Source organism: Chiloscyllium plagiosum, chromosome 10, assembly GCF_004010195.1.
Source record: "Chiloscyllium plagiosum isolate BGI_BamShark_2017 chromosome 10, ASM401019v2, whole genome shotgun sequence".
NCBI classification, from domain to species: Eukaryota; Metazoa; Chordata; class Chondrichthyes; order Orectolobiformes; family Hemiscylliidae; genus Chiloscyllium; species Chiloscyllium plagiosum.
Window position 1 is genome coordinate 80,121,430 of NC_057719.1, and position 12,067 is coordinate 80,133,496.

The window sequence follows — 12,067 nt, forward strand, 5'->3', positions numbered from 1 at the left end:
TCATACAGCAGCGTCTGCACTTCAAAGCTACTTCATTGGCTGGAAAGCATTTTCGGATGCTCTGAAGTTGTAAAAGGTGCAATATAAATGCAAGTTATTTCTTTCTTTCCTCATTGTTCAACTCAGTTACCACTAATGTTTCCTGGTCACAGATACTGAATTAAGGGGAAGTCCAGCTTATGCCTGAGGTACGGTGGATCAGTGGATAGCATTGCTGCCTCACAGCACCAGGGACCTGGGTTCAATTCCAGCCTTGGGCAACCGTCCATGTGGAGCTTGCATGCTTCTCCCAGTGTCTGCAGGGAGTTTCCCCCTCCCAGTGTCTGCAGGGAGTTTCTCCACAGTCCAAAGATGTGAAGGTTAGGTGGATTGGCCATGGGAAACACAAGGTAACAGGGGTAGGGTAGAGGGTGGGTCTGGCTGCTGTTCAGAGGGTCTGTGGGCCGAATGGGCAGCTTCCACACTGCAGAGATTTTATGTCACTTGCTTATTTGCCAGAATTAATTTCTCAAAACAAAGAGTGGCTTGCACAGAAGCCAAGGGAGGACCTGGCTCTAATCAGCTTTCTACAGGGGTTAGTTACTGAATAGTGCATCCCAGTTTGTGTCTCATTGCAAGTGACATGGGTTTCACTAATTGGTTCTTGTTTGATCCCACCCCAGATGTATATTTGCAGAGCAGCACTCCTTATTCAACCAAAAATATCTTTTCTGTTATATATCAACAGATCAACCGCAAACTAATGTCAGTGACCTGAAACGCGATTACACTTGGTTTAAATAGAATAAAAGGGTCAAATTGTTTGTTCTGATGTTGAACTTAATCAGTCGATTAACTTCAGGAGCTGACATTTGTATGGTCTGCCTTGTCTGAGGGAATGGATTAAGTAGTAAATGGAGCCTTCTAACCTATCATAACCTGGACTAGGCAGTGGTGACAGACAATGGAAGCAGGGATGGTACTGAAGACCAAAACAGGGGTGACAGAAGAGCATTTAAGATGCGCAGGTCAGGACACCACCACCACTCAGCATCTAGTCTACAGCCTGTGTAGTGAAAGATGAAAGGTTTATCCGTCGCTCGCCAGAGGGTGACCATTCCCAGCATTACCCCCACGTGAAGGCAGCATCTCCATTGCCAGAATGTGCCCAGTCCTGGGTGTAGATGCGACTGAGTCACAGAGTCATGTCCATACTGGGCTTCAGCAGAGTGAGGGGAATGTCTTTACTGCAGCTCCTGTTACAGGATTTGAGTCAGTTAATTGGAGATGGAGAGCCAAGTGTTCAGGAGGTTGAGGAAGAGGAGGAGAAAGCCACAGAGGTCCCCTAAGCATCCTTAAGCAGAGGAATATCTGAAACAAAAAGGGAACAGGGCTTGAGTTAAGAATCAACCCTTCATCAGCTTTTAGTTCGCAGCCTTACTGCAGGCACAACAACACCTTCATCTAAAACCTTAAGACTTAATGGATAGCTTCCCCCTCCTTAGCTCTCTGACCTCCTCCAGCCCCACATCCATCCATCCATCCCAGAGTGCAGTCCTTGAAACCAACTTTGTGGTCCCTGCTGCAATTTTGTAGTTTTTCTCTTTTATATCTAGAAGCGTTCTTACAGACAACAAGGCTTTTTCTCCCCATCATCAAATCACCGTATTGTTCATCTATTAAACACTGCCAACGAATCACCCATGTTTCCAACTGAATAATTTATGTGCAAAGCCTATTAAGCGTAACGCAAACCATCAAAAGGTAGAGGGGGAAGAGCCTGATATTTTGTGTCCAATCTTGCTCATGTGAAACATCTTGGGTCATTTTACTATGTTAATTAAATCATGTTGTTGCATACTTCTTTATGGAAATTTTCATTTTTTCCTCTGATCTAAGCTAATGTTTGGAACAGGGAGAGCCGGGTAGTAAAACGTACAGTACCCTGAGCTTAGTCAGTAAGGGCATAGAGTATAAGAGCAAGGAAGTCAAGTTAAACCTTTACATATACTTATTCAGCATTAATTGACGTTGAGGTTCTGGCTCTGGTCACTGCAATTTTGAAAGCAAGTGAAGGCATTAGAGAGGGTTTACAAGAATAATTCCAGGAATGAGGATCTCCTGTTATGATAGATTAGAGAAGGTTGGGAGGAGATTTGGTAGAAATATTCAAATCATTGAAGGGTCGAGACAGAGAAAACCAGCCTCCTTTAGTGGAAGGATTAAAAAGCAGAGGGCATATGCTTAAGGGAGTTGGAAAAAGAACCAATGGTGACATGAAGAAAATCCTTTACATACAAGGTCTCGGAGCTGGAATGTAGTGCCTGTGAGTGTGGTGGAGGCAGATTCAATTGCGGAAGTTAAGAGGGAATTGGATTATTATCTCTGAAGGAAGAACGTGAGAGAAAGGGCAGGAATGGCACTAAGTTAAATGCTCCTTCAGAGAGCTAGCACAGATATGGCAGGCTCAATGGGCTTCTTTTGGGCTGTAACCATTCTATGTATACACTTCATCGGTATTCGGCCTGCGAGTTTCAATTAATAAAGGTAACAACTCAAATGAACATGCTGAACAAATGGAGGATGTGGGCACAGTTATAATGTTTAAAAGACACTTCAAAAAGTATATGAATAGAAAAAGTTTAGAAGGTTATGGGCCAGGAACAGGCAGGTGGGATAATTTGGGATTATGTTTGGAATGGACTAGTTGGACCAAAGGATCTGTTTCCGTGCTGTATGATTCTATGAGTGTACAATGGGATCTCGATCAGCTGGGCCAATGGGCTGAGGAGTGGCAGATAGAGTTTAATTTAGATAAATGCGAGGTGCTGCATTTTGAGAAGGCAAATCAGAGCAGGACTTATACACTTAATAGAAAGGTCGTAGGGAGTGTTGCTGAACAAAGAGATCTTGGCGTACAGGTTCATAGCTCCTTGAAAGTGGAGTCGCAGGTAGCTAGGATAGTAAAGAAGGCGTTTGGTATGCTTTCCTTTATTGGTTAGAGTATTGAGTACAGGAGTTGGGAGGTCATGTGGCTGTACACAACATTGGTCTCCTTCCTATCAGAAAGATATTGTGAAACTTAAAAGGGTTCAGAGAAGATTTACAAGGATGTTGTCAGGGTTGGAGGTTTTGAGCGAGAGGGAGAGGCTGAATAGGCTGGGGTTGTTTTCCCTGGAGCGTCAGAGGCAGAGGGGTGACCTTATAGAGGTTTATAAAATCATGAGGGGCATGGATAGGGTAAGTAGACAAAGTCTTTTCCCTGGGATAGAGGAGTCCAGAACTAGAGGTCATAGGTTTAGGGTGGGAGGTAAAAGATATAAAAGGGACCTAAGGGGCAACATTTTCACGCAGAGGGTGGTACGTGTGTATGGAATGAGCTGCCAGAGGAAGTAGTGGAAGCTGGTCCAATTGCAGTATTTAAAAGGTATCTGGATGGGTATATGAATAGGAAGGGTTTGGATGTACTTGGACCAAGTGCTGGCAAATGGGACTAGATTAGGTTAGGATATCTGTTTGACATGGACGAGTTGGACCAAAGGGTCTGTTTCCATGCTGTACATCTCTATGACTAAGTGTCAGAAATGATAAATTATAACATTAAAAGGTTCCTGGTCTCAGTAGACCAAAAGGCTAACTCTACATTGCTGACTTTCCAGTAGGGAGTCTCCCTCTTTTGGTGAATGAGAGTTTAGGGATTCTGTAATTGTCTGGTACAACGTCATTGCACTGCTTCCAACCAATGGGACAGGGAGTTATTGCTTATAGAAAAACCCTTTGCCAAAAGGCACAAATACATGGATACAAATATAAAATCAGACAATAGTTACATCACAGTCAGAGGCCATGCAGCCTGCTGTGTCAAGGCTGGCTCTCTGCAACAGCAATCCAGTCAGACCCATGCCACAATCCTATTCCTAACCCTGCAACTCTGAAAATGACTCTCTTCAATTACTGAATGAAAAATGAGACAGAAGGTATAAGTGAGTACACAATGAAGAATAAGGAAAATGAGATACAAGGAAGAAAACAGATATATATTTACATGCAAATGTATGTTGGTATGCAAATTTATACAATCTAGGACTCCCCACATTGTATAATTCATCCTCCACTTTGTCAGTCAAACACCTATAAAACATCAAGCCCTGTAGGAGATGCTGCTTACCATCAGTAGATCCCACAGGGGAGGAGAGAGATAGAAGACTCTGGACATCACTGCTCTCAGAGTCTTGGGTGTCAGAAGACAGAGACAGCCTCATCACCAAACTACGAGAGTGTGCAGGAGACGAGAAGGCAGGCTGATGAATCAGAACAGTCTCTGACCGGTTACCACTGCCACGGGCCTCAGAGTCACCAGGACTTTCTGGGCAGTCATCAGCACTTCTGCTGCAGTGGGCACCTTCCTCTGGAGCGTCTTCACCTGGGACTGGCCCTTCCGCCATGACGATCTGTACCCGCGAACCGGAAGGCGGGATGGCAGCACCTGAACTGCCGTACACAGCTTCTTCATATGATGGAAGAGACACAGGAACCCCATCCACTACAATGGACACCTGATCGCCTGACACTCCCTGATCTCGCCTGGTGACAGATGCAGACAATGTGGTTAAACACAATGCGACTAGCTCATTGGCCCAAACCTCAGGAGACCGTGAGGAGAATCAAAAACAGGAAGGGGCCATTCTTGCCCCTTCAATTAGACCCTGGATGACTTCCCATTATCACAACTCCATACTGCACAGTTACAAGCTTCCAAAGCCTCCCCTCCCCCTGTCCCAGACTGACAATGTCCCTGCAGACAGACATGCACACACATCTGCTTTGACCTATCTTTACTCACCTGCTGTGGTGAAATGACTTCAACTTTGGTTGCAGCAAAACAAATAAAACTACCAGGAGGAGGATCAGGGCAACTGAGCTGGCAGTTGAAGCAACTATCGATAATGTTGGCACTCCGATCGTTGCCCTTGTATCTTTATCTAAACGGAGATTAAACAGAATGAGCTTCAACATCAGTAAATTGCATTTACGCATTCAATAATCTGAGGTACTCACAGCCATGACTGAAATTACCAACATACTTCTTGTATATTTTATATACCTCAGAGATGTGCATAAGTTGTGAGTGTATCAGAACGATTATTCAATGCTTTAAAATATCTGCTCCATGCTTCCAGTAATTTATACAGTTTGCTTACTCTTAGGCCACATTCAGGCTTTAATGAATCAAGCATAATAAGCATCAATACCAAATAGGCATCATAGGAGAAAGTGAGGACTGGAGATCAGAGCTGAGAGTGTGGTGCTGGAAAAGCACAGCAGGCCAGGCAGCATCCTAGGAGCAGGAGAATCGACGTTTTGGGCATAAGCCCTGATAAATAACAACCAATAAAAAATGTAAATCCACTTAAGGGGTTTCTGAACATCTAAAATATTCAGAACATAAATACCACCCTTGCCTCCAATGTATTTTCTGGGGAATTGATTCCATCACAGCAAAGGCTTACAAATGTGGATCTGTGCATTTTTGACACCATATGGGCTAGCACGAAGGGGGCAGACGGAAACAGAGAGACAGAAACAAAGAGTGAAAGACATAGAAAGAGCAAGAGAGAGCTACACACCGACAGAGAGAAATAGAGGAAGTCGTAGACAGAGGAGCAGAGGGACAGAAACAAATAGAATGAGAGAGAGAGAGAGAGAGAGACAGATGGAGAGAAGACACACAGAGAAGGATAAACATACTGTGACAGACAGGGAGAGAGAAAGAGAGTCAGACATGCAATGTGACATACGTAGAGAGATACAGAGGAAGACACAAAGAAAGAGTGAAGCTTGTGCACACAGGAAGAAAAAAAGACGTTTTTAAAACGTCAATTTAAAACAATGTCACCTGGAACAATTCATAAGGATGAGACTCCTTACTTTTAATTATTCACTTTCTGGGCCAGAGAGGCTGATTGGCAATCATTAGCAATTGTTATGCTATTAGATAGTTGTATTGTTAAATATCACACATCAAATTCTGTGGCAAGTTTAATGTGCACGTGAAACAATTTCATGAGACTCACTGATGCCCTGACCTGTTCTGCCTTTATGTGGTTGCAGTCCCACACCAAAATCATTGGTTTGGCCCCTCGAGCCTGCTGCACCATTCAATAGGATTATGGCTAACCTGGTATGCCTGATGACCATTTTTCTGCCCTTTCTCCATAACCCTTTATTCCCCTCTGATTAAGGGTCTATTTCAGCCTTAAATAGACACAAGGACTCTGCTCCCACAGCGCTGTGTGGCAAAGAGTTCCAAAGACACTCAATCCTCTGAGAGAAGAAATTCCTCTTCATCAGAGTCTTAAGTTTGCACCTCTTTATTCTGAGACTATGCCCTCTGGCACTAAACTTTCCCATGAAGGGAAACATCCACTCAGAATTTGAGCCTCTTAAAAATCCTGTGCATTTCAATGAGATCACCCCTTCGATTTTCTAAATTCCAGTGAGCTGAGTCTCAATCTGTTTACCCTTATGACTCTATCAGACAATCGTTCCATGCCAGGGATCATCGTGATGAACCTCCTCTGAACTGCCTCCAATGAAATGATATCTTTCCTTAAATAAGGGAATCAAAACTGCCATCAGTACTCCAGATGTGATCTCATCAGCGCTTGTACTGTTGCAGTAAGACTTCCCCACACTTATACTCCAATGCCCTTGAAGTAAGAGCCAACATTCCATTAGCCTTCCTGGTTACCATGTGCACCTGTGTGCTAGCTTTCTGTGGTTTCATGCATAGGTTCACACAAGTCCTTTGTGGTGCAGCTTTCTGCAGTTTTTCGTCATTTAAGTAATACTCTGTTCTCGCTTCCAAAATGAACAACATCACATTTCCCACCTTATAATCCATTTGCCAACTTTCTGCCCACTTAGTGCCACCTATCAATATCTCTCTGTGAACTGATGTATCCCTGTCACAACCTGCCTTCCTACCAATTTTTATGTGGTCTGCAAATTTGGAGAAGTCATAATCCAGCCCAATGCACATGGGCAGCTGGGGACGAGCAGTAAATATTGGCTTGCCCAGCAAACTCCAAGATTAACTGAGGAAAACATTTCAGCTCTAAACTCCACACCAGAACCGTGGGTTCAAGCTCCTGAGTTCTGAAGACATGAACACATAGTCCAACCCAATACAGAGGAGCCTTGTCATCCGAACGAGATGGATGGGCACTATTTCGTTCGGATAATTGATTATTCGGTTAATCGATTCAATGCCTTTCTTCTGGGGCTCAGAGTTTTCTGTTAAGTCCGCTCCCAGTTCAGGAGATGAGGCAGCAGGACACCACGCACGAGCCCCCGCGCCCAACCCTGTCCAACACTGCCCCCCACCCACCCCAACCCCATCCAACACCACGCCCCATCCGTCCCCAGCCACCGTCCGACCCCTGTCCACGCCCCTGTTCCCAGTCCAACTCAGCTGCCCCACACCCCCACGTTTTGCCTGAATTGCTGTGCTCTTCCAGCACCACTGATCCAGAATCCACCCCTCCACGTGCTTCCCGTTTGCCAGATAATATGAAATTTGGATAATTGGTAATCTAATTGATAGTCGGATAATTCCTCTGTACTCCTGATGCAATACTAAGGGAGTCTTGCATTGTCAGAGAAGACTCCCTTCTATCAATCAGGCGACTATAAAGATTCCAATGCACAACACAGTTTAAGCGTGTTCTACCCTGTGTCTGATTTATGTTTGGGAGAATTTGTTGTCCAAAAACTAGTTGCCCCGTCTCTTTCACAAAAATTTCAAAAAGAGGATATTGTGTGCAATTTCGGTCTCCCTCCTGTAGGAAGGATGTTGTGAAACTTGAAAGCATTCAGAAAAGATTGACAACCATGTTGCCAGGGTTGGAGGGTTTGAGCTATAGGGAGGGGCTGAACAGGTTGGGGCTGTTTTCCCTGGAGCGTTGGAGGCTGAGGGGTGACCTTATAGAGGTTTATAAAATCATCAGGAGCATGGATAGGATAAATAGACAAAAGTCTTTTCCCTGGGGTGGGGGAGTCCAGAACTAGAGGGCATAGGTTTAGGGTGAAAGGGGAAAGATTTAAAAGGGACCAAAGGGGCAACTTTTTCACACAGAGAGTGGTGCATGTATGGAATGCGCTGCCAGAGGAAATGGGTTAGGCTGGTACAATTACAACATTTAAAAGACATCTGGATGGGTATATGAATAGGAAGGTTTTAGAGGGATATGGGCCAAGTGCTGGCAGGTGGGACTAGATTAGGTTGGGATATTTGGTGGGCATGGACGGTTTCAAATGAAGGGTCTGTTTCTGTACTGTACATCTCTATGCCTATAATTTCTTTGCTGTGAATCATTTTGGAGCATCTAATCACCATGAAAGGCACACGATGAATACAATTCCAGGTTCTGGCACATACTGACCTGGGTTCAGCCTGCAGCTGATCTCCATCGCGGGTTTCCATTCTCCGTTCTCACAGGTCAGGTACTTGTAGTCTCCCTTCAGAGTGTAGCCCTCATCGCAGAAGTACTCAATGACTGTGCTGGACACAAAGCTGCCACACGGTGAGGGGTGGCACGCAAAGCCTCCATTTTCTGGTTGCAGTGGCTGCCGGCAGACTGCTGGGAATATACATAAAGAGTCATTAGCGAACATGGGAAACAGTGCATTTATGGACCTGCCCTTTCAAACGCAACCCAAAGGGCCAGACCCTGTCCCTGCTGCCCGACAGGTTAACTCACACCAAGTACCATTCATCTATCATGTTTGTGCCTGTTTATCTATGATGTCTTGAGAGGTCCCTGCTTTCCTCCAATGGTGACCTTAGTGTTTCCCTGATTTGGAATCACTGGCAACAATGCATGCCTTGGCCCTGAGATATGACCATCTAAACTTCTTTGTCTCTCTTCCATTCTCCCTTCCTTTGAAAATACTCCACAAACCCCTCTGCCTGACCACACCGTTGCTCACAGTGTCCTTGGGTGACGGTCCAAGCAGCCGGATCACCACCACCTTCTTCAGGGGGTTTTGAGATGGCCAATAAACACTGGCCCAGCCAGCAACGTCCATGTTCCAGGAGTGTTTTCTTTTTTGAAAAAAATGAAAGGACGGCAGTAAAAATGGACTACGCCAAAGAATGAGAATGTGGGGAGGTGGGTTTTACAGAGTGGTTTAAAGGATAAGAGAGCAATAAACAGAGGTGGCTTTTAAGTTATTTTTTACCAAAGCTATGTTATGCAACTATGCAAATGCAAGAAGCTGCTGATGCGAGGTTATGTGTGCATAAACTATAGTGGCTCCCATGTTTAACTTTCACCTTCAGGTGATCAACTCAGACAATGAACTAAAATCCTGCTTGGCTAGCTGATTTGGGAGATGTATTGGATGGGCACAGTTGGGTTTTTCATTGGTGCCCAATACATCAAAATATCTACAAAAGGCCACAAAACTGGTGACTCCAGTAGGGCTTTGTGGTATTGGCCACATTGATGGGGCACAGCAGAGTCAACCGTTCCACAGATGTGCAGGTTCATAGTTCCTTCAAAGTGGAGTCGCAGGTAGATAGGATAGTGAAGGCGGCATTTGGTATGCTTTCCTTTATTGGTCAGAGTATTGAGTACAGGAGTTGGGAGGTCATGTTGCAGCTGTACAGGACATTGGTTAGGCCACTGTTGGATACGAAAGAGATTGTGAAACTTGAAAGGGTTCAGAAAAGATTTACAAGGATGTTGCCAGGGTTGGAGTATTTGAGCTACAGGGAGAAGCTGAACAGGCTGGGGCTGTTTTCCCTGGAGTGTCAGAGGCTGAGGGGTGACCTTATAGAGGTTTACAAAATTATGAGGGGCATGGATAGAGTAAATAGGCAAAGTCTTTTCCCTGGGGTGGGGGAGTCCTGAACTGGAGGGCATAGGTTTAGGGTGAGAGGGGAAAGATATAAAAGAGACCTACAGGTCAACTTTTTCACACAGAGGGTGGTACGTGTATGGAATGAGCTGCCAGAGGAAGTGGTGGAGGCTGGTACAATTGCAACATTTAAGAGGCATTTGGATTGGTTTATGAATAGGAAGGGTTTGGAGGGATATGGGCCGGATGCTGGCAGGTGGGACGAGATTGGGTTGGAATATTTGGTCGGCATGGACAGGTTGGACGGAAGGGTCTGTTTCCATGCTGTACATCTCTATGACTCTATGTACCCCAATTACATTGTCAGGGAACAATGTCACTGGGTGTCTGGGAGAATTGTTCTCAGAGCTAACATACCTTCACCTTGATGATAATATGATCGACTAAAGAAACACAACTTATTGTAGACCCTTCATGAAGCTCTGAGCTATGTAGTCAGTCAACTAAGTGCAGAGAACCATTAAGTTGTGTCGATGGGAGCTGGGTGTTATGTTAACACTGGGAATGAAGCCCATGCCAAACTGAAAAGGGGCTTACTGTAGGCTGTGAAAAGTCCCTCCACTCCTGCTTCAACAGATTGGTCCAATTCAATAAGAGATTTGGTGCCCTGCAATATTAACAGGGCCCTGGTTGCCACTGTAGTTCTGAGTAATTGAAGTTTATGGCACATTCACTCCAACCAGTCCCAGGGGACGTAGAATTAATAAGGTCCAATAAATTTGGAATTAATTTTTGTGGATCTCTATGGGGAGGAGTAAATAATCTAGACAGCTGCCCTACCGTGACAAAAAAACCTATTCAACTGAAACCTCCTTTCACGGCTTGGTTCACTACCCCAAAAGGTAATGGTGGCATGAAACCACCTCGATGGTTCTCTGCAGGCGTCCTGTAAGACCTCAGGATGAGGCCAGTTCCTCAGATGCATGAGGTGAGGTGGGGTTGAGGGGGTGGGGTGGAGATAGAGGAGGGTGCAACTAACGGGCTCTCCCAAGTCAAATGCCATGGACCCAATTGATGAGTTGTGCAGGGCAGGGGCATGACATGGTTCCAGGAGATTTTAGATTAGATTAGATTACTTACAGTGTGGAAACAGGCCCTTTAACCCAACAAGTCCAAACCGACCTGCCAAAGAGCAACCCACCCAGACCCATTCCCCTACATTTACCCCTTCACCTAACACTACAGGCAATTTAGCATGGCCAATTCACCTAACCCACACATTTTTGGACTGTGGGAGGAAACCGGAGCACCCGGAGGAAACCCACGCAGACTCAGGGATAACGTCCAAACTCCACACAGTCAGTCGCCTGAGGCAGGAATTGAACCCGGGTCTCTGGCGCTGTGAGGCAGCAGTGCTAACCACTGAGCCACCATGCCGCCCACATTTTGGACACATGGGGAGACATCTGGTAAGATTTCCCAAACCGTCAACCCACAAGTCCTCCTCCCATCACCCCTTCAAGAACCAGGATACAACTTGGAGGGAACGTTCTTCACAACATCCTGGTTACCATGCCAACCATAACCGGGTGACAAGCCCGGCATCCAATTGTTGTTGTGGGAGCTTGCTGTGCACAAATTAGCTCTTATGTTTCCTTCGCTATAACTTCAACACTACTGCATTGCCTGTCAAGTGCTTTTGGGAATCCTGAGGTCACAAACAGCACTAAATGATTGACAGCTCTATTGTACTGCAGATACTAAACAGCAATACAGTCACCGTGGCAACAGCCAAAAGACTCATTCTGTTCAGGTACTGTTCAATTATGTCATCAATCCACTGGTATTTATTCAGCATCAAGAAACTAATCTACATTCCAGCGACAGAACAATGATGTTCGACAATAATATCACTAATGAAGCATCAACACAATTAATGCTGAGCTGCTGGGAATGGAGATCACAGAGAGAACCGCCCAAAGACAGTATGAACCCCCTCCGGCAGCACCTACTGACCATACCCTCTCAGGCTTTCTCACAGTGCCCAATGCCATGTTAATCCAGTTCCCTCACACTGTCACTCAGTAACCCCTCTCCCCTAGCACCCTGTGTTACTGACTGTATCTCTCCTGATGTTAATCCAGCTCCCTCACACTGTCACTCAGTAACCCCTCTCCCCTAGCACCCTGTGTTAATGACTGTATCTCTCCTGATGTTAATCCAG

At 45.3% G+C, this 12,067-nt stretch overlaps 1 protein-coding gene across 3 annotated transcripts in view; it reads right to left on the bottom strand.

Moving 5' to 3' along the window:
- Positions 1-342: 342 nt before the first annotated feature.
- The window catches only part of LOC122553817 (sushi domain-containing protein 6-like), a 50,626-nt gene continuing 38,901 nt past the window's right edge, over positions 343-12,067 (bottom strand). For 2 of the 3 annotated variants that reach the window (XM_043698181.1, XM_043698182.1), the window contains exons 3-6: positions 8,424-8,621; positions 4,823-4,961; positions 4,148-4,563; positions 343-1,350 (exon numbers count right to left, since the gene is read on the bottom strand). In XM_043698181.1, coding sequence (XP_043554116.1) covers positions 1,325-1,350; positions 4,148-4,563; positions 4,823-4,961; positions 8,424-8,621 — 779 coding nt within the window. In that variant the 3' untranslated portion in view covers positions 343-1,324. The remainder of the gene's footprint in view (positions 1,351-4,147; positions 4,564-4,822; positions 4,962-8,423; positions 8,622-12,067) is intronic. The other variant, XM_043698183.1, reaches the window with a different exon arrangement.